Raw genomic sequence first — 26,408 nt, 5'->3', positions numbered from 1 at the left:
GTCTATAATATAGAAACCTACTTCATTAGATTAGGAAAGGATGAGAGAGAAATCAGCTTCAGTAATTAGGGCTTTGCCATTCACTTAACGAGAAGAGAAAATATTTAACAAACTGTACAAACAAATATTTTGGTAAAAAGCAAACAAAATACTGTTAAATGTATAAAAACAAGAAGGTCTGGGTAACAAACGAAAAATATTAAGACAAACTGCCAACAACTTGCTGGATCATAAGAAAACAAGAACATTAAAAATTCCTTAGGTTCTATTTTTAAACAGCCAGGAAACTTGGTTTAAAAATTTTCACCATTATTTCCTAAAACCTAACAGTAAATAATAGGTATATGAAGAGTGAGACATGGAGCATTTTGGGGAAGAAACATGCATAATCAACTTATTAAAAGCCTGGGGTTACAGATTTCATCTAATCAAATCAATGAAAGCTTGTCCACAAAGAGGAAGACCACACTAATGAGAGATCGAAATGGCTAGAAGCTTCAGGGAAAGCCTTAAGGAAAAGAACGGGGCTCAGTGCTAGGTGTGGTTGGCTAAGTCATTCCATATAACAGATCAAATTATAATGAGTATTATAATGAGTATTAATGAGACAAAACCAGTTGGCATCCCAACCTTTCTTTTACAGGTTAATGAATTCCATAGCTTTGTGAATATCGTCAGTCTTAACACTAAACCCAAGTCACCCACATGTCTTGAGATGTGATGCTTGCCAAGGGAGAAAATAAAAATTTGAAGATGCTGGGCTTTCATTCAGAAGACAATGTTCTGTCTCCCAAGGATTCGCCAAGAAAAAGGAGAGCTTTAATCTGTGACCTCCAATCACAAGAGTATCTTAGCAAAAACATGAATCCTGATGAAGTCACTTTAGCTTCCCAGATAAAACTGACATTAGTAAACCTTCAATTACTGAGGATTCCTAGTCTTGAGTTCCCGGTAACTCAGGCGTGTTGATTAGGTTCTAGTGTGATGCAAGGCGACGTCCAAATATATTTATAAATTAAGAGGTGCATTCATTTTAAACTTCTTCTGCAAATGTGTGAACTTTGCTTATAAAACCCCCATCAATGATCCCAAAGCTTTGATTAAAAATAACAAAGAAGGAAAAGGAAAACCACTTATTGGTACTAAAGCCTTTACTGTAATAAACCAAATATATTTACAATTTATACAAATGTTTAACCTTCAACAAAAATACAAAAAAACATTTCACAAGATGCAAAACCAAGAAACAAGTTCATTGGAGACACCACTGCTCTACCAAGCACAGAACATTGAGGGGAACTGCAAGGAACAGAAAGGTAATCTCGGCAGATCACACAGAAAGAAAAAAAAACAAAACAGGCTCTGCCTACCCCTTGGCCCCTCTGCCCACTTTGCTTCGGTGCTCCATTTGGTCTAGGTAGATAGGTGACCTTCAGCTGATGGACTCGTCGCCTCCTCTTTATAGACTCAAAGTAGTTTTGTGTCAAAGTTTGGAAATAGGTTTTCATGTTGTTTTTTTTTCCTTTTAAAATTACAACTTTTCTATTTCTACAAATTCAAAACATTTTGGCCCAATTCAACTATAAATGTGAAACCACATAATGTTTTCAGTAGATGACTTCGTAGACTGTAGCCTTCTTGTCCCCTGAGCCAGTGACTATGTACTTATCATCCACAGAGATGTCACAGCTAAGCACGGACGAGGACTCTTTGGACTGGAAGAGAAAATAACAGGCTCACGTTTAATGTGAATAGAGATACTCAGGGGCCCTGCTCCCCCCCCCCCCCCCCAGGCTTCTGAAGGCACCTTCGCTCCTGGAGTCACGGCGAATGCCATGATCAAATTGTCATTCTTGGTAAGGAGAGCTGACTTACCTGGAATATACTAGCTCCGTAGGGGGTCCGCCAAGCATTGAGGAGGTTGTCTTTGCCAGTACTCACAAACCATTTACCTAGAATTAGCAAACGAACATGTAGTTCAACAATATTAAAATTCCTGCTATACTATTAGCAACCTGGACTTAATTGAACTCCACGCATTTCTAATCACGAACTATCATGTCCAACGGGTTAGGCTAGAACTTGAGAGAGCAGGTTTTGAATCTGGGCTCCACTATGAACCGTCTGTGGTCTTGGGTTTTGTCAAAGCAGTGGCAGGGACCGTGTCAGCCCCATTAGCCACTAGACGGATACACTTCGGGTAGCATCACACCCAGCACACAGCGGGTCCTCAAATAGTGAATCAGTGAAGCTGCTGTTCTTTCAGTCAGTCTCCTCTTGATGAAATGGGACTAGGAAGGAATAAATGATGAACTTAAGTAAAATGCCAGACATGACGCATGGCACATAGAATGGGCTCAGTGACTAATGGCTACACATCTCTCCATCCATCCTGAGAACAAATATTTGACCCTACGTGAACTTCTTCATCTTCACTGCAGAGTATAACGGTCTGGGGGGAGCTAAAAATATTCTCTTCTCTGACCCTACTTCCCTCTCCTCCTCAGTCCATAATGACTTCCAACGTGGCTGCCCCAGGCTTCTATAAATCCTGCCCCCCTTCAGAGTGGTAACTACTTGTCCTCCACCTCTGCCTCAGACTCCCCCGCTAAAAAAAAAAAAGAAAAAAAAAATATCTGTGTCAAAACATCATATTAGGCAACTGCATCACCTGCTGACCTTTCTCCCATTACGAAAACAGGCCGAAACGGACATCACTATGCTCTGAGGGACATATTAAGACAATAGAATGATTGCATCCAGCTGCTCAGAGAACATTTTTTCCAGACATGATCTCTACTGTAATTTTTTTTTTAGAAGTATTTTCCATTGAGGCCATCGGTGTCCTCCCGTTTCCTTTCCGCTAAACTCACCACAATAAGCAAATTTGAGGGATAGCACACAGCTCTCATGGAGATGCAGCTGGTACTTGTCGGGTTTGTTTACGTGAAGAACTTCCACATTGCTACTCTCCATGCCCACGGCCAGCCACTCCCCAGTTGGGCAGTATCCAAGGGAGAATATCTGTAGGAAGCAGAACAGGCTCACTAGTGATTTTGCCCAATGAACTGAGAAGTGATAAACAAGAAATGGGGAAAATAGCAAGAAGAGGGGGATGTAATCCGCCAACTCCAGATTGTAGCATAGTCCACAGCACAAGAGACCGAACCCAGACAAGCCGAGTGTGGAAAACCTTTATGAAACAATCGGGAAACTTGGAACACTTATCACATGTGATTAAGTTAAGAAATTATTCTTAATAATAATGGCATTTGTGTATATGGCATTTTAAAGTGGTCCCTGTCTTTTGCAGATACTAACTGAAACACTTGCAGATAGTGTCTGAGATTTACTTTAAAATAATCCAGTGCAGGGGTGCCTCAGTGGCTCAGTCAGTTAAGTGTCTGACTCTTGATTTCAGCTCAGGTCATGATCTCACGGTTCATGAGTTTGAGCCCCACATCGGGCTCTGTACTCTCAGTGCGGATTCTGTCTCTCTCCTTCTCTCTCTGCCCCGCTTGCACTCTCTCTCTCAAAATGAATAATAAAAATAAACTTAAAAAAAAAAAACCCAATATTTAAAATAATCCAGCGTTTGGGGGCAGGGATGATACATGAGACCAGACTGGTCATGGGTTAGAAACTATAAAGCTGGGTGATGGGCATTTTAAGAAGCTTTAAAAAAAAAAGGCAGACCAAAAATAGTACCCTCCATATATTTGGAAAAAGACTGGAATGAGTAAGACTATAAGAAACTCAACAAAAGATTAACAGGGACATGAAATTTAGTAAAACACATGCTTGTAAACAAGTCGTAATCAAAAGAACAATTCTACCAACAGAAGGCACTTAACAAGGCAATGTCTTTCCCAAAGCAGGTCTAGATTCAGATTCAGATACTCCACATCTAGATAGTCTTCACAATCCATAAAGTTGCCATTTTATATCACTTCAAACTTCCATAAATCTAGTCAGCCATTGAGTCCATTTTCTAAGGGTTGAATAATAAAATGGGCCTCCAGTGAGATACTGCTGTCTTTTTTAAGCTCCCTGATGCAAGGGAAATGAATTAACTCCAGAGCTGTTGTGATTATTCTCTACTCCTTATAATAACCCTGCATATTTTTCAAGCTCTATTTATATGTGAATCAAATAATCTTCTCTTACCCCCACATTAGATGATGGGAACATGTACAACAGGTCCAACTGTCTATTCTTCACTGAACAAATTCCTTCAATGAACTCCTGTAGAAGTAAACAACTAGCAGGTCTTAACCAGTAGGGTTTTAGAAACCACTCTAAGCATTTCAGGGGTTCTGCTTGTCTGTGGGTTGTTGTTGTTTTTAATCAGTATCTCAAATTTAAGCCTGGTCCGTTGGCCCAGTTGTTATTACCATGAGATGTGAAGGGAGGGAGCAGGACGCCCCACACAGAGATTCCTGGTGGGGAAAAGCCCGTCACCTGTGAGGTGAAGTCATGCTGCTGTAGCTGCCGCCCTTCGCGCAGGTCCCAGGACCTGACCGTGTTGTCCAGGCCGCCCGTCCAGAGCTTGGTGCCATCATTAGAAATGTCAATACAGCTGGCCCCATCTGTGTGGCCCTGGAATTGCCTGATAAAACAAACCAGATTGAATAATGATTTCCTGCCAGAGCTCAAGGTAAACACTGTTGTGTTGTTAGTTTTGGACTCAGTGTGTGTGTGTGTGTGTGTGTGTGTGTGTGTGTGTGTGTGTGTGATCTCCTCAGTGTCTTCTGATGTGCAAGATCAAACTAACATCCCCCACCCCGAGGAGGAAACAGCACTCGCGGATTTTCTTTTTTCGCAATCCAAGCGTTAAAGACATGGAATGCCACTTTAGGTCATCATACGGGAGAAGCTAAATACACTCTTACAGCTCTTCTTACAAATCCGTCTGGAAGGGAAAATTCCTCCCAGGTCTGGAAAAAGTGTTTGAGTGTTAAAAGAAAAAGAAAAAAAGAAAAAGAAAAAGAAAAAGAAAAAGAAAAGAAAAGAAAAGAGAAAAGAAAAGAAAAGAGAAAAGAAAAGAAAAGAAAAGAAAAGAAAAGAAAAGAAAAGAAAAGAAAAGAAAAGAAAAGAAAAGAAAAGAAAAAGGACAAACACACAAAATCCCACATGTATTCTGTAAGGAAAGAGGTAGGCCTCCATCACTACATTATAAGCTCAGGGTCCAGAAGCACTCCTTTTCCATGAGTGAATCAACACAGCAATGCCCTTCATGCCAACAAAGCATGAGCTCACGTATTTACTCAACCTTGCTTTCTGTATTAGAAAGAGCCCTGCATTAGGAAATCTGGACTCCCAGAGACAAAGGGTCATGCTGGCCTCCTGACTTAGGGGCGCTGAACAGAGTCAGAGCTAATTGCTGAGGCGGCCCCGTGGGCACCTCTGCAGGACCCTGCCTGGAAGCTGAGCACATGCTTGTTCTCTGAAAGGGAAACCTTGTGCTTCAGTCAAAAAACACTACCAAAACCAATCAACCAACAGGGACTCACTGAGCACAGATGCTTTGCCAGGCCAAAGGCAGGGTTTGCTGAGGGGTAGGCAAAAGTGAGCTACCGCAGGGTTGGTGATCTGTGGGTCCTGGACCCGGTTTTGCATGCCAACAGGGAACTGGCAGGGAAGTGACCAGAACAGGCCCAATCACTATGGTGAACTAGGCGGGATGCATTCGAGTGGCTTGGGAATTTCAACACTCAGAGGAAGGTTTCTATGTCTGTCCTTCCTCTAGGTGCCCTTCCCCCCCTTATTTTTCCCACAGAGCTCCAAACTTTTAAACTGGGCTTGGAATTTAAAGAGCATGGAAGATAAGACAAAAGCACCACTTGCTGTGAATTCTGAGACAAGGTGAGAGCTATCATTTCAAAAATTGTTCCTCCAAAAGCTATTCTGAATGTCCATCTTAGTTCTCTGCCCCCACCCCTGTCCCATGCACACACACGTTCCTCCAACCACCCCAGCTTGCCTCCAAGACTCCCCCGCGGGTCACGCCAGTCCCAGATGCAGCTTTTGAAAGCTGATTTGCTCTTCTTTCCATCAAACTGCTCTGGAAACCCAGTGACCTCCCTCTGCATCCTCTAGAGGTCATAAAATACTTTCTCGCCTTGACTACAAATGCTGTTCTCTTCTGACTTCAGGTGCTTGGTGGTGGCGCCTCCACCCCCCTGTCTGCACATCGCAGCACTACCTCAGCCTCCTAGAAGGCAGATACCAGGACTGTCCAGGCTGTGGTGGGTCTCAGTAGATACTGAGATGCTCAGCAGACTCTGTGCTACCCTCTCACACAGAGTAGCCACTAGCCACCATGTGGTCAGCCCACACTGAGCAAGACATTTGTAAAGCACTACCCCATTGTATCCAGCAGGTGCTTACTCCCGGGAGCCGGCACAGAGCAGGGGTTCAGGGCACAGACAGAAGAGCAGCACGCCTGCACCCCATCACATCTCCCCCACGCCCGAATGTGTGAGCAGACAAGCTGACTTTTACCTTCTCTGTACCTCGGGTTCCTCATCTATAAAATTAGGATAATTACAATGCAGACATTATGAGGATTAAAAGGATTAGTGTTTAAAAAGCACTTAGAATTAAAATTTTGAAAGTGCTATTTATTAAGATTTTTTTCAAAAAAAGAAGAGGAAGAGGGGCACCTAGGTGGCTCAGTCATTCAGCTTCTGGCTCTTGGATTTGGCTCAGGTCATGATCTCATGGTTCGTGGGTTTCAGCCCTGCATCAGGCTCTGTGCTGGCAGTGTGGAGCCTGTTTGGGATTCTCTCTCTCCATCTCTCTCTGCCCCTCCCCTGCACGCTCTCTCTCTCTCTCAAACTAAATAAACTTAAAAAAGAAGAAGAAAAGAAAAACAACAAACACTTGCTAGGCTAAAAAAATCTGAAGTGGCTGTCAGCTCCAGCTACGTTTGTCAATTTTGCTCATTCTGAGTTGCCCAGTGCCCTACAAGGGAAAAATTACTACCAGAGTGCCACCCGTACGCAGGGACAGAGCCTGGTTTGGTGACACTGGATTTCTACAGAAGAGGTCTGAAGGGAGACGAAGCTGCTATAATGACTCCTAAAGTCTGTCCCCTTCACTGTGGCACTTGGGCCCAAAGCATGAGAAGAGCCCTACTAAATAATCTACACGCCTAAAATCACAATATCAACAAAGACCATTTCCGAGTGAAGATGAAATAGAAAACAAAAAAGCAAAAGATGACAGGTTTTCCCTGGGATGTTTAGCTAGCGCTTCCCTTCACAAAGACTTTGCTGTAAGTGTGGACTTCGACTTCGGCAGAGGGAATGGGGTGGCCAGAGCCGAGGAGAGACACAGAGATGGCAGGACTGCAGCTGTCAACAGTTCAGAGGAATGATTCCAGGAAGCCAGGCCCATTCCTGGGTGGAGTAACCCCTGGAAAGGGCTGATTTAGTTACTGAGAAACATGTATACTTTAATATAATTTTTGTGGGAGCACCTGGGTGGCTCAGTCAGTTAAACGTCAGACTTTGGCTCAGGTCATGATCTCACGGTTCGTGGTTTTGAGCCCCACGTTGAGCTGTCTGCTGTCAGGGCAGAGCCAGCTTCTCTGTCTCCCTCTCTCTCTGCCTCTCCCCTGCTCATGCTCTCTCTCTCAAAACTGAATAAACATTTAGAAAAAAATAAATAAAATCATTTTGCAAGTAAAGTTCATGGAATCTCCTCTTCTCATGTCCTTTTGTTGGTTTTCTGTTCTCCTTTATCACTCGGCTCCTGTTTGCACAAAGTTCTAGCCAAAGCCAAAAACATCGAGTATTAAGGACCCTTGATACTGCCAGGTAATCCATGGTGCACGTGCTGCCCCTTGGCAAAAATCAGGAATACTTTTTGGACAGGTCTGGCATCTGTAAGTGGCTGAAGAATGGGGACATCAGGGAGGTAAATATAAATTGTGGGGGACACTGAGCATAGCAGCCAGACTGTAAACCCCCCAGAGGGCAACTGCCACAGTTTTGTCTTCATACTCCCAATACCTGGAACTCCCAGCCTGGCACACAAGAGGCTCTGAACATGGGCCGAGAGCCTGGGTGCAGCCAGAGAAACAGAGGGGACAGGAGGCCTTCAGGCCCAGGTAGCTAAGGAGGGAACCCCCACCATAGGCAACCATGTCTGCTCACCTCACCAGCGTCTGGTTGTGCAGGTCCCAGACCGCGATGTTGCCGTCACTGCAGCACGAGAAGCAGACCTTGGAGTCGGGGCTGATGGCCAGGGCGTAGCACGCAGGGGCCGAGGACGTCAGCTCCGCCTTGATGCGCGGGGTTGGAGCCGCCAGGTCCCAGATGGACAGAGTGCTGGCTTCCCCTCCCACAATGAGGGTGCAACCATCAGGGAGCAATTTGCAGGAACGGATGTAGTTATCTCTGTTCTGTGAAATAAATGTAATTCAATTGCTATGATGCATTAGCCAGCACTAACAATACCATGTTCTCTAACTGCTATCTTGGCTTTTGACTTGAAAAATAGTATTTCATGGACACTATTTAATAAAGCAAGAGTTCTGTTGTAAAAATTGGGATCGAGTTGTAACTGTTCCCTTTGAAACGGCAAATAAAACAAACTCCTGGGCTTGCTCGGGCATGTGCAAACATTTGGATAGAACTGTTCCCGACGTCCAGTTTCCTGCTGAGTAGAAAGAACTGAAATGATCAGTGGATGCAAGATAGGTGTACATGTACCTCTCTATGAAGAAACCACTTTTCAAAGCTAGCTTATAAATGTCCGACCTCATCACCCTCCATTATTTACTATTTGGAAACTGCAGACCTACTGCCTAGGTTTTGATTTTCGTTACTGTTAAATCTCTACCTAAGGCTTGCACTAGTCATGTGGATCCTTATTAAGAATTTAACAGAGCTGCTTTCTCAAGCGATAACATGGCTGCTACCATATTCAAGCCTCTCAGTCCAAAGAAATCGATAAAAGATGGCATCTTCCTATCGAAAGCAACACACATTAAAAAAGTAAGGTGAGACCTAAAATAACCCTCCCCTCCCTGAAAGAAGTAATTGCTATTCTTCAACCCAAATAGACCGAGCTGAAGTTTTCACTATGCTTTGACCTGTCATTCATAAATTTCAAAAGAGACGATGAACATTACAAAACACTCCTACTATTTTAGAATGTCCGGCTATGTTTCAGCGTGTTTCAATTTCATTAATGGAGATTTTTTAAAGTTATTTGATTTGGGGAGCCTGGGTGGTTTAGTCAGTTGAGCATCGGACTTCGGCTCAGGTCATGATCTCATAGTTTGTGAGTTCTAGCCTCACATCCGATTCGCAGAGCCTGCTTCAGATCCTGTGTCTCCCTCTCTCTGCCCCTCCCCCGCTTGTGCTCGCTCTCTCATGAATAAACATCAAAATAAAAATAAAGTTATCTGATTAAAAAATAAATCAATGGGGCGCCTGGGTGGCTCAGATGGTTAAGTGTCTGACTTTAGCTCAGGCCACGATCTCTCGGTTCATGGGTTCAAGTCCCATGTCAAGCTCTGCTGACAGCTCGGAGCCTGGAGCCTGCTTCAGATTCTGTCTCCCTCTCTCTCTGCCTCTCCCCCACTTGCACTCTGTCTCTCTCTCTCAAAAATATAAACATTAAAAAATAAAATTGAAAATAAAATAAATCAATAACTACTCCAAAAAAGGCTTTTGTATCTCAAAAACACCGTTCTTCTTTCTGAACACTGTCTCTGGAATCCTCACCAGTCGCTAGGCACGCAGTGGGTGAACTGTTCCACCCATCACGGCGAAGTGCAAGCAAACACCACATCAGGGGCAAGGTGGCCTTTAGTCTGCTTAGGGCCAATGGTACGTGATCTGTAAATTCTGGGGTTACAGTTCAGAGAAGGGAACATGTCCCAACATGGCGTATGGATCCTGAAAAATGCAAAATGGCATTCTCACACTCTGGGAGGAGGTGGCTTCGGGTGCCTTGGGAAAGCGTTCTCACCGTTCCAGTTTTGCGGATGGCCACCCTGTTTCCTTGCAGTGTGATCTATTAACCTTTCCCGAAGTTAAGGTAATAAAACCCAGCCAGCCCTCCCAGGTCTCCCTGAAAACACAGGCCCTGTTCAGAACGGTTTTTATGCCACATTATGAAATGTTTACTATTCAATATTTATGCAAAGGCTGTAGGGAAATCACAAGTTAAGTGGACCGCAGGGCTCAGAGTCCAGGCCTAGTTCAATGGGAAACCCCCTTCTGAGTACACGTTCAAACAAGGACAGCTTCTGTAAACCACTGTAAAATATTTTGTGAAAGAAATCCATCAACTCTGGGATTTAACCACTGAAACAGCAACAAATGAAACCTTCACATTTCGGGCGGGGTGGTGGCGGTGCAGGGGCTAAATAGCTAACGCAGGAAACAGAAAGGGCTTCCATTTCCTCATAATGGGAATAAAACCCAGGCCCAAACAGCTATTTCCTTATTGAGTCTCCAGGGAGACATTACCCTTGTGCACCAGTTCCTGTTCGCTCACCAGACAGTCGAGCTGAGACACGGGGCTCTTGTTGCCAGGGTGGCTGATGTCCCAGACCTTGACGCAGCCCTTCCCGCCCGTGTACACGTGTCTCGTGGGGTTGCTGATGGTCACCGCGCACACCACCTCCCCGTGGTTCAGGGTGTTGATCTGGCGCGCGTGGCGGGGGATGCCGGGTCCAATGAGGGCGTCGGGGGGGAAAGGGACGGGCTGCATCTGACCGTCCGCGGTGACGTGGAAGGAGTATGCACTTTTGGGGAAGGGGACAGTTAGAGAGAGAGAGAGACAGGAGAGGAGACAGAGAAAACACGGATCATAAAGCAGTTAGTCATCACCTCAGCAGCCTCTGTGAGGAAGAAGAGGAAAGAACGATTCTCCTCATGATTCTCTTCTGAAATCAACAGAAGCTGAAGTATTTACCGAAGGAACAAATTTAAAATACATAATAGCAGAAGTCTAGGGTGTACGTATATTAAACTGTATTTTTTAAATATTTAGAAATTTCTCAATTGTGCCTAACCATTCCAGAAAGCATCCCTTCAAATCCCATCTACGACGCTAACTACGCTTCCTAATTAACATAAAATACCTCCTTCCCAACACACCCTGTATAATTGTATGATTTCTTACCATAAATTTAAATGATTATTTTTTATGCTTCAGATGAAGCCCTCAAGAACTCATAATAATTTCACACAGTAAACACTATATTCCAACACTAACATATGAAAACAGTTCTAAACGTACCAGTTTCAGGCTTGAAGTTACTCTTTTGCATAATCAAGAAAAAATAATAAAAGATTCTTTTTTTTAATGTTTATCTATTTTTGAGACAGAGCGTGAGCAGAGGAGGGGCAGAGAGACAGGGGGACAGAGGATCTGAAGCAGGCTCTGCACTGACAGCAGGGAGCCCGGCGCAGGGCTCGAACCCACAAACCACAAGGTCATGACCTGAGCCGAAGTCAGATGCTCAATTGACTGAGCCACCCAGGTGCCCCAATAAAAGACTGGCTTTATGACAGATTTTTTTTTTGATGTATATTTTTATTTTGGGGGAGGCTGGGGCAGAGAGAGAGAGAGAGAGAGAGAGAGAGACAGAGAATCTGAAGTAGGCTCCAGGCTCTGAGCTGTCAGCACAGAGCTCGACACGGGGCTAGAACCCACGAACCGTGAGATCATGACCTGAGCCGAAGTTGGTGGCCTAACCAACTGAGCCACCCAGGCACTCCAACTTTATGACAGATTTCAAGTTTTCTCCTCAACAATCTCCCTACCTTGGCCACGAACCCCAGTTTTATCTAAGGCAGCAAAGTACTCTTTGGTACCCTCCCCAGCTTCCCTTTGGCTAGGTATGCCACGTTTTCAGCAGTAAGAGGTACATGCTCAACATACATGCGCTGCTGGGGACATGTGGTTCATAACTTCAAAGAGAGGGATGCCAGGGGATCCAGAAGCTCTCTGTACTTTTGGCTCAATTTTGCTATGAACCTAAAACTGCTCTAAAAAACAAAGGCGATTAATTAAAAGAAAAAAAAAATTTAAGTGAGGAAGATCAGGATTCCCGTCCTCTTTTCTTCCTCCTTCCACTGCCTCAACTATGAGCAAGGTGCCTTGCTCAGCCAGCCCTTTTGGGGTCACCTTCAAGGTGACTCTGAAGATGGAAATCAATTGCTGGAGGAAGTAGAACACAAAGATAGGATGCAGAGGCCCTGTGACACTGTGGGGCTGTGAGACCTGCCCTGGGCTACTGACAGCCAGTATCTTTTATGGGAGAGAGAAATAAACCTTCATGTTGCTTAAGCTATTGTTTTCCTCTCCTGTAAAATACAAACCTAATCCCAGTACATATTTGTTTCCACCTCAAAATCTTAAGGCATATTTTATGTTTTGTGATCTAATGATTTAAACTCCAAGCAATAATATATTACAGATATAAAACATGCACAAAGAAAAGACACTTTAGAAGGTGGAAAATGCAGGGGCACCTGGGTGGCTCAGTTAAGCGTCCGACTTCTGCTCAGGTCATGATCTCATGGTTCGTGGGTTCGAGCCCCGCATCGGGCTCTGTACTGACAAGCTCAGACCCTGGAGTCTGCTTCGAATTCTGTATCTCCCTCTCTCTGCCCCTACCCCTCTCGTGCTCTCTCTCTCTCTCTCAAAAAAAGAAATAAACATTAAAAAAAAAGAAGGTGGAAGGTACAGAAGTGCTAATACCCGCCCCCAGCATCCAAGCAGATGGAATTATGCACATGACACTTTTGAAGAGACCACTACATTCACTTTCTTCTTATCTGAAACATCACTAGGCAGTCTAGAAGTTCAACATTAAGCCTTTTCTATAGGTCTGCATATATAATAAATGAAGGATGTAGAGTTTCCATAACCCTCTGGGATAAGTCTGGGGCACTTTCTGGAACTTGTCATTGGCACCTTACATGCCCTTTACAGATCTAAAGACCATGGGTATTACCACAGAACTCAAATTTTCATTTAAACGTTCACTCAAATTTTGTAAAATAACTTAGCACGCACAAAATTGAAAACTGATACAAGGTTATTAGGTTTCCAACATGCCTGCACATAAAACCCACATAATTCCCTAAGCTTGAGAAGAAAATTAGGCTATTATTTTCTCTTTATGAACGCAAAATATCATATACGTGGAAGGCTTGAAAAAGAACTGCCTTGACCCCAAACCAAACAACACAATCTTAGATATATGTTATTTCCTGACAGACTGGTTCCAGTAACTAATCTTAAATGGCTAGCTGAACCAAATCCTTAACATTACTCTTAATTTGAATAATTGAGCACACATAATGGGAGCCCTACAGAATGTCCTAGAAAATAAATATGCATACAAAACAACTACAGCTCCAAGCCCTTACAACACCACACGACTAAATTCCCTGTTTTTTACCCAATGGTATCCTTTGGTGTCCTTAGTAACACATCAAGCCCACATGATATTCTAATTCTAATACAAGCACACTGTAGTTAATTGAACCTATGCTATTTATTACAAGATATTTGGGGTGGGAATCAAATAACATTCACTGTATTGCCCTGAAGATAGGACCACAAGAACTGGAGATTAACTCTATTCATGTTCTGGAAGAATTCTTCAAGGTCCAGTAGTAAGTTGTGTGACCCAGACATCAGGTACCATGAGTTGAGTCTGAAAATAACAAACAGCCAGGTGAAGCTTAGAGAAATGACCAGAGCGTTTTCATAAAACAATTGAACTGAATGTATTTGGTTAGAACAATGGCTGACGTGGGGAGAGAACTTGCCTCTTAAAGCTTTCTATGCTGTGAGAATAATGGCGCTGTGTGAAGGTTAGTTTCTTGGTCTGCCATAAATCAAGGTGGGTGCCCCCAGGTGGGCAAACTTTCCATCAGGCACCCTTATAGCATTTCTAGATTTTTAGGGGAAGACAATTTTACCTTGTTTCAACTGGAAGCCCACTTATTATAGAGTTAAATGATCCAGATTAAAATCAATGCACAAAGTGTAGACAGAGAGCTGTACATTCATTTTTGGAAGATACCCGCCTCTCTCCCAGGTGTCCTCTTCTTTAAGCCACACAGGTGGGCTGTGATATCATACTGAGGCAATTTAAAATGGATTCACAGAGTAGTGAACTGCAGCCAGAAGCTGTAAACACTGCTTGGTCCCAGGAGAAACCCATATGGATGTTAATACATCAGTCACAGGGGGCCTTGCAGGAAGCTGGTGCTGCCCGCTGTGCTGGAAAGCCTAATCAAATGAACAAACCAGACCGATGCAAAGGGCTGATAGGTCTCAAAGAGGGATCAACTGGAAGGAAAAATGAGGGGAGCAAATGAGAGCCTGGAATTAGTTATTCACCTACAGGAAGAACAAGAATCTTGTTGAGAAAAGGCCACATTGATGGCATATCATGGCAACGTTAAAGACTTCCCAGAAGGAAACTTAGATTTCCTACTTATTGAAGAACCAGGAAAAGTAAAATCAACCAGGAAGGGGAATTTATAGAGAGTGAGGATTTAATAAATACCTCGCAAGCCTGAATTCAGAAAGAGGCCAGCCACCAAAGAATGTACATGGAATGACTGGATTTATAGAGTTTCAAATACAGGCAGAATTCATCTGTAATATTAATCCAGAGTGGTGATTCCCCACAGCTACTGCAAGGAACGTGAGAGGGGCTTTGTCAGTGTCCCTGGTGAAAAGTCACTGAGCTATACACATATGATTCATGCACTCTTCTATAGGTATATCTCAATTTTAATATTTTGTAGTTTTTTTTTTAAGTTTATGTATTTATTTTGAGAGAGCACGAGCGGGGGAAGGGATGAGAGAGAGGGAGACAGAGAGAATCCCAAGCAGGCTCCACGCTGTCAGCATGGAGCCCAACTCAGGGCTCAAACCCATGAACAATGAGATTATGACCTGAGTTTGGATGCTTAACCAACTAAGCCACCCAGGTACCCTTATGTATATATCTCAATTTTAAGATAAAGGTGAGATTTATTTGTTTATTCAAGAAAAAGTCAAGAGGGCTCCTGACCCATGATCAAGTAGACTGAGTCCACAGCCAAGTCGAGAGCCCTGACTCTACTGTTAAATATACAGGAAATGCCTGGCTCGCTGACCTCACTAACTGTGGTCGTCCTTACCAGCCTAACTATCTGCAGCCTATAATGTGTCCATTCCTGATCCACAAGATAATTAACAAAACAGAAGGGTTGCAAAGATTGCTGTAAGGATGAAAGGAGCTACAAAACCATAAAACATCGAATGCCACACTCCACACCTGCAGGGGCCTTCAGAAAATGGGAGCATTGGTATTAAAAAGAGGAAAGTGAGGGTATGCTCCATCAAGGGCTCTTTTATCAGTGGACAAGTGTACGAGCCAGGAATGCACAATGGGAGGAAGGTGCGGATGGGAGTCGAGAAAGCATACAGCAGTGACTAGGCAAAGAAAACCAGGAAACCCATAAATCCCTAAGGACAAGAATGGGGAGACAGTATTTGGCAAAGAGGAGAGGAAAATGTTTAGCTAGGACTGGGGCAAACTGTGAAGTGGAAAGAATAAGTCCCTGGTGCTCTTGTTAGAGGCCACACTGCTGGGGCCACCCACCTGCACAGAACTGAGCACCCCCCTCAACCCAGCTTTCTGAACAAACACCTGTTGATGAGGGCCTAATCCTGTGATCTAGTCGGGAGAACTGAAAAGAATAAAGCCCCCTGGACAGCACAAATGTAAAAACGGAATAAAATCAAACTCTTCCAGAGCGGATGACTCTTCCTTTATTGGACACACAGCAGAGGTGCGGGAACTCAAACTCATAGAGTCCCCACTGGGAATCCTCACAGGGAGTGGCAGGCTGGAAAACAAGACTGTGTTTTGGAGAAGCAGGTTTTTTCCTAGCAGACAGACTCCTGCTAATAAAACTATGCTGTGTTCTGAGACCAAAGGAAAACAGGTGTTTACAGAGTTGCTGGTTTGCTGGAAATAGGAACAGCAGCAGGATCCGGTCAACAGTGATGGAGAACCATGGACCCCAGAGGTAATGGCTGTGGCCAAGACCTTGCTGCCTGTGGACTTGGCGCTCTCAGCGGGGACTCTCTTGCTGTATTACCAGGTTTAGTGTCACTGGGCCTCAGTTCACATGACCGTCCTGTATCCTAAATCCCCTGCCATGTGGAATGATGGGCCAGTCCCCTAAAATATCATATGCCGTCACATCTCTGAGTTGTGCACAAACTGTTCCCTCCTGCTTAGAATAGCACCGCCTCCCTCCGACGTGCTCGGGCACTTGTTCTCTCTCCTCCTCGGTGGGCCACAACTTCTGCAGGCAGGAGGGTTCTTTTCCAGGGTCCTAGCTCTTCCTGTAAATCTCAACTATGGCACGTATCAGAACTGTGGACCACTGCACGTGTTGACACTTCTCATTCATTGTTTTTCTCAGTGGACTTTGCCAGCTCGCATACAGCTGGCACTCAGTACATGAATCTCAATTCCCCAGGTCATTTATCGCTACCCTAATCACTTATTAAACTGAGGCACGAGAGGTCGCTCTGGCAAGGAGAGAAAGCTACAAGAAAGTGGAGGAGGGTCTTCTAGCCACTTGGGTTATGCCAACCAACCTTCCCCAAGAATTTTCCAGTAGTCATACCAAATGTCGCTGGGAGATGCTATCAACATTCCTAGGGAGGGGAAAAGTGGTCCCTAGAGAGGTATTCTGGACCAAAACAAAGAACAATGAAAGCAACTATAGTAACGGAGTAAAGTCCATGGCCCTTTCCTAAGTCAGCAGAGCCCAGTGGATGCAGGACCCTTCCTTCCAAAGCAAAACACGGCAGAAGCTGCCATAGGTCACATGCAAAAAAGCACGATCCTGTGTCTGGCCACTGAAAAGCATAGCTTTAAGTAGGGCCACCTGGGTGGCTCAGTTGGTTGAGTGTCCAGTGCTTGGTTTCAGCTCAGGTCATGATCGCATAGTTCATGGGTTTGAGCTGCGAGTCAGGCTCTCTGCTGACAGAGTGGGGCCTGCTTGGGATTCTCTCCCCTTCCCTCTCTGCCCTCCTCCACTTGTGCACACAAGCACGTGCGTGCTCTCTCACTCTCTCTCAAAATAAATACATGAACTTAAAAAGTAAATGGAAAAGCCAAGATCCAAGTCCAGGGCACCCAGGGAAGGCCTGCCACAAACGTAGAACTTTTAATCTTCGACCTAGCTTCACATTGGCACTACCTTGGACACCTTCCCCTGAAGAGGGAGAACACATGCCCATCAGGATAGAAACATGTAACTTACACAAAAGAGACCTTCATGTCAATGCCACCAGTGCAATTTCATTATAGAGTCCTGGCACTGGAGGCTTTGAGGGCTGGAGCATGTGGGTCATTCTAAGGTAGATGAGAATAATTAATTTATGATGGTGGAGATACTCTTAGCCTCAAGAATGAGTGCAATGAAGGTGGTGACTAGGGGGATTGTAATGTGAGGTCATAAAGAAATCAGAGCCATATTATTCTAAGATTTCAGGGGAAAAAAAACAGGTCCCTGGGAATATAATTCACCTATTTATGTTAAAATCTCCTTCACCGCCAATATAACAAGGTTGATCTTTAACTCTTCTTAGGGTCTGCATCTCTCACCCATAACATCTATAAAATGCAGAATTTTTCCAGCTTGGCCTCCTGGCCTCCTCCCAAACAGCAAATATGCAGATCAGGGTACAATTCGTACCCTATTTGGAAGACAGCATTTCTACATGAATGGAGGGCTTTGCTAACAATTCAATTACACGGTGTGAACTTAAAGCATTAAGATGAGAGCCTTTTTTTGTCTGTTTCCTTATTTACTTTAACACATGGCCATTCTCGTTTCTTGAAAAGGCAAATGCAGAACTTCTTAGAATGGACATGATAAGGAAAATCACTAGACAGAGAAAACAGGAGACTGGCTACTTGATAAAACTAGGAGATTCTCTAGCAAAGTTAGCATTCATGATTCTGAATTCTAGGCCCTACTTCTTCCACCAACTAAATGTTTCAAAATGTGTAAATGTGTTAGGGGAGCAACGAGGCTTCCATGCAGGGCAAAGATTCAAACCGAGAGATTCCTGGATGAAAAATAAGACAAAGAAAAGTTTAAAATACAGTCATTTCTAAGCTGAATTTGAAAAGTCTAGCAGAGGAACCAACTACTATGGGCAAAGAAGCATTATCTGAGCAAGAAATAAACTACATTTCTATCTGATAAACTGAAAGGCATTTCTGAGGAGGTGAGGAGGGAGAAGGGAGATATGTGCAGGGAGGACAACTGTCTAGAAACTAAACATAACACACATCAAAATAAAGGGCCTCACATTTCAACAGATTCTCAAGAAATTAACTCTGCAATCCCAGAAGATCAAATAGTATAAAAATAGAAATTAAACCAAAACCCAAATGCGGCATCTGGGTGGCTCTGTTGGTTAAGCGTCCGACTCTTGATTTCGGCTAAGGTCATGATCTGGGAGTTCATGAGATGGAGCCCCATGAAGGGCTCCTCGCTGACAGTGCAGAGGCTGCTTGGAATTCTCTCTCTCTCTATGTCCCTCCCCGCTGCTTACGCATGCTTACGTGCTCTCTCTCTCCAAATCAATAAATAAACTTTAAAAATAAATATGTGGGGCGCCTGGGTGGCTCAGTCGGTTAAGCGGCCGACTTCAGCTCGGGTCATGATCTCGCGGTCCGTGAGTTCGAGCCCCGCGTCGGGCTCTGTGCTGACAGCTCAGAGCCTGGAGCCTGTTTCAGATTCTGTGTCTCCCTCTCTCTCTGTTCCTCCCCCGTTCGTGCTCTGTCTCTTTATCTCTTTGATAAAATTTATTTTATCAAAAATAAATAAACGTTACAAAAAAAATTTAAAAAAAAATAAAAATAAATACGTAAAATAAACCAAAACCCAATGGTGATAATATGGCACAAAACAGGCAAGTTACTTTCAGCATTTAATAGACAAAAAATACCCAAAAACCATGCCAAGTAAAAAGAGGGCTGAATTAATTTTCAAATCCACTAAACAAGCCAGTTGTGGATTCTAGACATCTAGACATCGTCAACAGAGGAACCAGAAGCAAGATCAAGAATGGAAAATGGAGTTGGGGAGGGAGGGGGGACTGACCACGGAAATGTCTCCTTGGCTAGCAGCAGGGATAGCCTCTATTCACTGCTGCAAAACATGTTTTCCTAAGAGGCAATTTTACCCCATATGTAGTTAAGATTTTCTTTCCTCTTTAGGCTCCAACTCCAAAAAGGTACTTTAAAGATTTATTTAAACACTAAACGAGTGGGTGTAAGATTTCTCAATTACATGTCTAGCATTAAAACACAGGGTGAAGGAACTTGGAACTAAGCTGGAATCTTAAGCCAAACTATTATTAGTCTGAGTTATTACTGACCTCTAGGTGCTACTACATGAGGCAGGTAGAGCCCAGCTCCCAAGTATTTATGGGGAGGAAGCCAGTACATCAGGGCCAGGATGACGTCTTGGGGGTAGTGCAGTGGGAAGCATAGCAAAGAGATGTTGACCTGACTAACCTTGAGAATTTCTCTTACCGGGGATCTCCACAAAGCTCAGGGGAGCACATTTCCTAAAACTAAAAGTGAGTTCACATAAAGCTGACCAAATAATACCAATTAAATCTCGCCTCAAGGGTTTGAAAACACAGGGTTACTTCTTATAAATCAACAGTGCTGAACTCTAAAATGCAAAATGTGAATCTCCTTTGGAAAGGATGAATCATAGAGTCTTACACAATCCTGGACTCATCTCCCACCTACTCAATGCACCAAATATGTGTTTACTGGGTATATGAGCTCAGAGGGACAGAGGGACTTCAGAAGCTTCAATTCTACTGGGGAAGAAGCAGGTACAAGTATGACATGCACACATGATGATAACTCAAGGCCATGGTGTGCAACATGTCACAAGATGTTACAAGGTGCTCCTGGAGAGGGCTCACATTTAACAAGGCACCAGTGAAGGCTTCGAGTTAAGGCCGCAACAGAAGTGGCTAGACAGGAAGGACAAGAAGTATTCCCACAGGAAGAGGTAAGACTGGTAGAAGGGTCACTGCTCCAGAGAAAAAGGAAAGGCTTTCAGGGAATGGAACGTTATCTCTTTCAGCCCAAGCACAAGATGCAAGGAACACATGACATGAGGCTAGAAAAGCAGGTGGGGGTAATACTACTAGAAGGGCCTTGAATGTCCCCCATCATGAGTATATGTGCAACTCCTGAAGATCTCTGAAGCAAGAAAAGACCTAACCAGGTAAGCACTTTAAAAGGGGGAAAACTTGGGGTGCCTGGGTGGCTCAATCAGTTAAATGTCCAACTCGTGGTTTCAGCTCAGGTCGTGATCCCAGGGTTGTAGGATCAAGCCCTGCCTCAGGCTCTTTGCTGAGCATGGAATCTGTTTGGGACTCTCTCCCTCTCTCTGCCCGTTCCCTGCCTGTGCTCACTTTGTCTCTCTTTCAATCTCTCTCAAAATAAATAAATAAACATTTAAAAAAATAAAAAGGGGGCGCACACACCTAGGATCTTACTGACAAAAGTGAGTAGGAAATAAGTGGGGATTTTAACGAATAAAGTTGGTAAAATGTGACTTAAAAAAGGAAGAATTACAGGCTACAGTTTGTGCCAGATGTCAGAGAGAATGGGGAAGATGCCTTTAACAAACTGAAGTTCGGAGACACTGTTATGGGGGTGAGGGAGACAGGGAAAATGACCAGGTTGGCTGGGAAACCCTACTGAGATCTTACATCACTGTGACACCAACAACAAGTACAGAACAGTGGCAACACAAGTCACCTACCTTGCTCTATTCCACTTTGATTAAAAAAAAATAAAAGTAAGGCCACAGGGCCTTTGTATATACAGGTTCCTCAGCCTAGAGGTTTAAGTCCAGCCCCTATGGAGTTAAAGCAGCTCAGAACACTCTTTCTTGACCCTCTCAGAAAGGATGAGCCTGTCACATGCTTTGATGGGATAGTGTTCCTCTCAGTCATAGCTCTTCTCTCAATTATGATTATGCACTTATTTTTGTGATTATTTGATTAATGTAGTCTCTCCATCACTAAGCTGTGAGCTTCCAATAGGGTCCCCCATGCCTATGTAGCAGGTCTCAATGAAATCTATGAAAGAGGGGACAAGAGAGAGGTGACTGTTAGATTTTAGTGAGCAGATGGTGTGGGGACCTGAAATCACATCCCACAAGAGAGGGCTGAAGCAACGGACATATTCAGCCAGAAGAGAAGCCTCATGGCAAGCTGGTGGTCTCCAAATATCTGAAGGGCTATTGTGGGGACGATGGATTAATGGTGCACTGTGTGGTCTCCAGGGGTAGAAAAGGACCAGGACCGATGGATAAAGGTTCCAAGGAGACAGATCTCAGCTCAAGGGCTGGAGCAATTTTGACGGAGCCAGGGAAAATGGCTTCCTCCAGGCACCCACAAGTCCCTGTCACTAGACATGCTCGGTCAGAGGCACACAGCCACCTGGAGAGGCTACATAGGTGACTTGATGCACAGGTAGACATTTACGCTAGAGGCACTTTGAAGGTCCCTCCAGCCCCAACTGAACTCTTCTGGCTGTACTGCCCGCTCTCGGGAGGCACCCATGCGTTTGCACATGAATCCCTAGGAATAGGTCATGGGCTGTCCCCTCTACCTACAATGGCCCACCTTTTCCACTTTCTCTGCCCTGTGGGCTTGTTTCTCTTGCACAAGCCTCAGCTTTCTGTGTATCTCCCTCACCCCAAGGAAGCCCTTCCCGTCCTAACTGTGGTCACTCTTTACACTGCTCTGCCTTCACAGCACCTCTCACAAGTGTAATCACAGCATTTGTCCCTTTAATGTTTCCACATCAGTAGGCCCCCAAAGGCAGGGAAGATGAACATTCTCTTTCCTAGAGCCTGCCCAGCATCTAGCACAGAGTCTGACACGTGGGTCTTGCTTAAATGTCCACGGACAGCCATCCATCACCCTACCCAAATATTATTTCAATTGGTATTTCTCAGAGGGTGACACGTGCAAACTTTTACCACACCTTGTCCACCCTCACCCTGGCCATGCTGGTTTTTCCACCATTTCTCTTAAGTGCTTCACACCAAAGCTGCTCAAAGTGTGGTCTGCAAACATTTGCTACTCTCTGCACTGACATCAGCTCACTCATGGAGAGTAGGTGTTGAAAACGTTTCTACAGCAGCTTGACAAAGTCAGTTCCTGACAGCTGACTCTTGTAATAAAAAACTTGGGCTTGTATTTTCTAGCTTTCTTCCCCTATTCATCTGTACTTGTCTGTTACCAGAGTACCAATCTTGGTCATGTTGGGAAAAAACTGGAGAAGCACTGCCTCAAGAAGTATTCCTTTACTCAACAATGAGGACAGGAAGTCCTCTCACGCTAATTAATGGACCAAAACAAGGGGAGTAATATGTATAGCCCAGATCCCAAAGACAATGGTGAACTCCCATTTTTCCCTCTGATATTAACTCGATCATCCTCACATAATATAGCTCCCCTCAAACTTAAAAGAAAATCCTAAAAAATGTATTTTCACCGTGTTGGAGAGCAGTGACCACTCTGATCCAGAGACTCGCCCTCACAACTCTGCTGCTGAACCCACTGTCATTGTCCCTGAACACGTCGTATCTTATAATGGAGCTGTGAACACAAAGAAATCCAAGGTGCTCACAAGCCAAGGACATGAATATTTTGGCTTTAGTAAATGACACCAGTATTACCATTCACACAAGGTTTAAACTTGGTGTCTAATTGCATTATGAACACACACACCACTGTAAGGACCTAGTTAGGTCTGAGTTAATAGTCCTCTGCACAGCAACCTCCAACACCATCATGACAGCTCATTGCTCTTGTCACCCCACCCCAACTGCCTCACATATCCCATTCAGGGTGGGGTCCTGGCAGCCAGATGTACCCCCACACCTCCAACTCTTGAAACCGGCTTTCCCTACTGGTCAGTTGAACTTGGCATTACTTGTGCATTATTCCCCTGAAGATTCATCAGTTACTATTAATTATTGCCTCTTATTCACATTACTCATTTGCCCTTTATCCTCTCACCAGTTTGTAGGACACACAATAGCCACACTGCCAGAGATGACAGATAAATACCAATTACGTGCCCTGGGGCATCTCAGGCTGGATGCAGAGGGGCATACCCAACAAAATACATGACATAGCAGTTCACGGTTATTCAATCAGAAGAGATCTACCAGGTAAGAAAGCATTTGCAACACTCCTCCCCCTGCCCCAGTCCTGCTCTTCCCTGGGCCTAGATGTCACTGTAAATTCCTAACATCTCTACCAGTTCCTACTGTAGACAAAACTCTCATTTCGTCATGAATCAAATTACCATGAAACAGACATTACAATGCATGTGAAGTACAGCCATGGAAATCTGCTTTCCAAAATGCAGGTGATGGGAGTAAGGAATTCCATTCTTCCTCACGTTGCTGGTTAATTTGAAGAAAGGCTCCAATCAAAATCACACAAAGATGAGCAGGTGGTTGAATGGACCACTCAGAATAATGTAATATACAATACACAGTGGACACATAAATAAAAGCTAAAAGCAACCACACAAAGGTAGAGAGTATAAGAAAAATAAACTGGGGGCGCCTGGGGGGCTCAGTCAGTTAAGCATCTGACTCTTGATTTCAGCTCAGGTCATGATCTCACGGTCTGTGAGTTCAAGCCTCACATTAGGCTCTGAGCTGACAGCGCAGAGCCTGCTTGGGATTCTCTCTCTCTCTCTCTCTCTCTCTCTCTCTCTCTCTCTCTTTCTGTCCCTCCCCCGCTCATGCTCACTCTCTCTTAAAGTAAATAAACATTAAAAAAAAAAGAAAGAAAGAAAAAAAAAGAACTGAAGGCCTATGACACACAACCCTATTTGGAAAAACCAAAATTGTAAAAGGTCCTAGAAAGGCAGAGTGCACGATGGCAGATAAGACAGACACCCATAGTTTACTCTGCTTTGTACAAAAACTGAGAACTTTCAGAATTCTTTAAAATCACATTTCTAATTACTAATATATGGAAGCAAGTGATTTTAAGTGACCCTGGGAGAATAACCAACAGGGTTTTCCAAATTCTGAATGCTCTTTTGCCCCTTTAATCTATCTTTCTTGTTTTCTGTCAAAGCCATTCTGTGTTTTGTAGTTCTGGACCTCTCAGAGTAAAGCACGCACCAAACTTCAGTGGGCGGGTGGAGAGGTCCAATAACAGATGCCCAGATGCCACAACTACCCTTTGCACAACTCTAGTTTCCACCAAAATAACAAAAAGGTAGCGCTGAGCTGGGTAAAAAGACAACTCGTTTCAAGTTTGAGATTTCAAGAGTTTGTGACAGCTTACTGCTCACAACACAGTCCTGTTGGAAATCTCCAGCAGCTACCCTCTGACCAAAGGCAAAGCAGGGCAGCTTTCTGAAGAAGGGTCAAGCAAGGAGGGCCAACCACCCCCGGTTCTTGCCTTCCTCCTGGTCCCTGTCTACAACAGCTTCTCTCCAGAAATAACTAAATGCATGAGATCACCCATAGTGAGAAGACAGAGGCATGACACCTACAAGGTGCCTATTTATAGAAAGTGTTAACACTCCTCAGGAAAAGGCACTAGAAATCTCCTTGGAAACGCCCAAGCCTGTGCTCCCTTTGGAATTCTAGTCTGCTAATACCCATGACTAAGTAATTGCCTTTAAAACAAAACTGAGGAGTTAGAGGTACTTACGGTTTCCCCCCAGGGATTCCTGCCAGGTTGGGAGGGATTGTAGGTACTCTCATGTGAGGGGGAGGATCAAACCCAACCTGGAAACAAAATTAGGCATTGAAGACTCAGTTTATGTAGCGTAGGCACTTTGTGAACATCTATAAAGACTTTTCACTAGAAACTCCTAGATCTCCAAAGCAACATAAACAGGAACAGGAACATGTGCTAACATTTTTCAAAAGAAAAATTATAATGCAAGAAGTAATACAAGCACCTCTAGATGACAAGCTACGCATCTTTTTGGGGAGGTGGGCTGGAGCATGGTCTACTTGTACGTGGAGATCCAGCTTCCCACAGTAAATACTTCCTGTGGACTTAGGATGGCCTGTCTTGCCCAAACAAGTGCAGAGAGCAGTATGCTGCCTGAGTCAGGACTCCTTGACCTTGGCACGATCAATGTTTTTGGGCCGGATAGTTTGGGGCTGTCATGGGCATGGCAGGACGTTTAGCAGCACCCCTGGCTTCTACACAATACGTACCAAAAGTATCAGTGCTACTGATCGTAAAAAGTGTCTCCACATATTACCAAATGTCCCAAGGGGGCAAAATAACCTCCCAGTTTCACAGTTACTGCTTAAACATTCATAGGTTCCCTAGTTTGTGCGCCCTAATGAAGATACCTAGCCCCTTGGCTGCCCACTTTGCTTTAAACTATCTTGCCCTCGGGGTGCCTGGGTGGCTCAGCTGGTTAAGTGTCCGACTTCAGCTTAGGTCACGATCTCACAATTCGTGGGTTCAAGACCCACACTGGGCTCTGTGCTGACAGCTCTGAGCCTAGAGCCTGCTTCAGATTCTGTGTCTCCCTCTCTCTCGACCCCTCCCCTGCCCATCAAAAGTAATTTTAAAAAAAGCCAAAAAACTATCTTGCCCTCTACCGCACAGCCGTTCCTACTAGTGCAATGTAAGAGAAAAAACACAAACTTCACTCTCAGCCCCAACTACTGGAGGTAACGCTATCTGAAGAGGGGAGAGGAGAAATATGAACACAACATATTCCAGTCAAGAGAATATATCGGGACTTCTATTCGGTATAATCTATTCCCTTTCTCTGATGCAGTCAAGGATTACAGTTGATTTTACCCTTTGCATGCAGTTTTGTATCGTCTGGATCAAAAAGGAGGTGGTTTACACAGTGGCAAAAGGCAGGGCAAGAACACGGCAACATGCCTGAAGGCTTCAGTCATCCCTGTTTTCTCCCTGTTACTGAGAGATCACTGCTTATACCTGAGCCACACTGTTGGGTTTAAAGGCACGGAAAGAACAAGTTACAGCTTCTCAAATATTTTTCCCTAATAATTAAAGAGGGGGGAAAAAAAAACCTCAAGAAAATGCATGAAAAGGCGTCTGTAAACTATTCGAGTCATTCCATCGCTTTCCAAAAAATAAACAAATAAAAAAAATCTACCTTGGGGGAGAAAATCGGCCGTCCCCAGAGCCATCAAAGCAGCTCCTTAACACTGCCTCGTTTCATCCACAAAAACAGTGATCCAAGACGCGGTGGGCCCTAACGTCACGAAGCGGCATGCTGAGGGCAGCAGGCGCGGGGACACTGGGGCTCTGTT

At 44.3% G+C, this 26,408-nt stretch overlaps 1 protein-coding gene across 10 annotated transcripts in view; it reads right to left on the bottom strand.

Annotated features, from left to right (window-relative positions):
• Positions 1–1,133: 1,133 nt before the first annotated feature.
• Positions 1,134–26,408, bottom strand: part of TLE1 (TLE family member 1, transcriptional corepressor) — a 92,037-nt gene continuing 66,762 nt past the window's right edge. For all 10 annotated transcript variants that reach the window (XM_058695618.1, XM_058695622.1, XM_058695624.1 and 7 more), the window contains 7 exons: positions 24,808–24,884; positions 10,519–10,768; positions 8,163–8,410; positions 4,462–4,609; positions 2,874–3,024; positions 1,876–1,952; positions 1,134–1,715 (listed from right to left, as the gene is read on the bottom strand). In XM_058695618.1, coding sequence (XP_058551601.1) covers positions 1,608–1,715; positions 1,876–1,952; positions 2,874–3,024; positions 4,462–4,609; positions 8,163–8,410; positions 10,519–10,768; positions 24,808–24,884 — 1,059 coding nt within the window. In that variant the 3' untranslated portion in view covers positions 1,134–1,607. The remainder of the gene's footprint in view (positions 1,716–1,875; positions 1,953–2,873; positions 3,025–4,461; positions 4,610–8,162; positions 8,411–10,518; positions 10,769–24,807; positions 24,885–26,408) is intronic.

This window comes from Neofelis nebulosa, chromosome 12 (genome assembly GCF_028018385.1).
Source record: "Neofelis nebulosa isolate mNeoNeb1 chromosome 12, mNeoNeb1.pri, whole genome shotgun sequence".
Lineage (NCBI taxonomy): Eukaryota > Metazoa > Chordata > Mammalia > Carnivora > Felidae > Neofelis > Neofelis nebulosa.
Note: the sequence above shows the minus strand (reverse complement) of the source record. Positions and strands in the feature narration are given on the sequence as shown.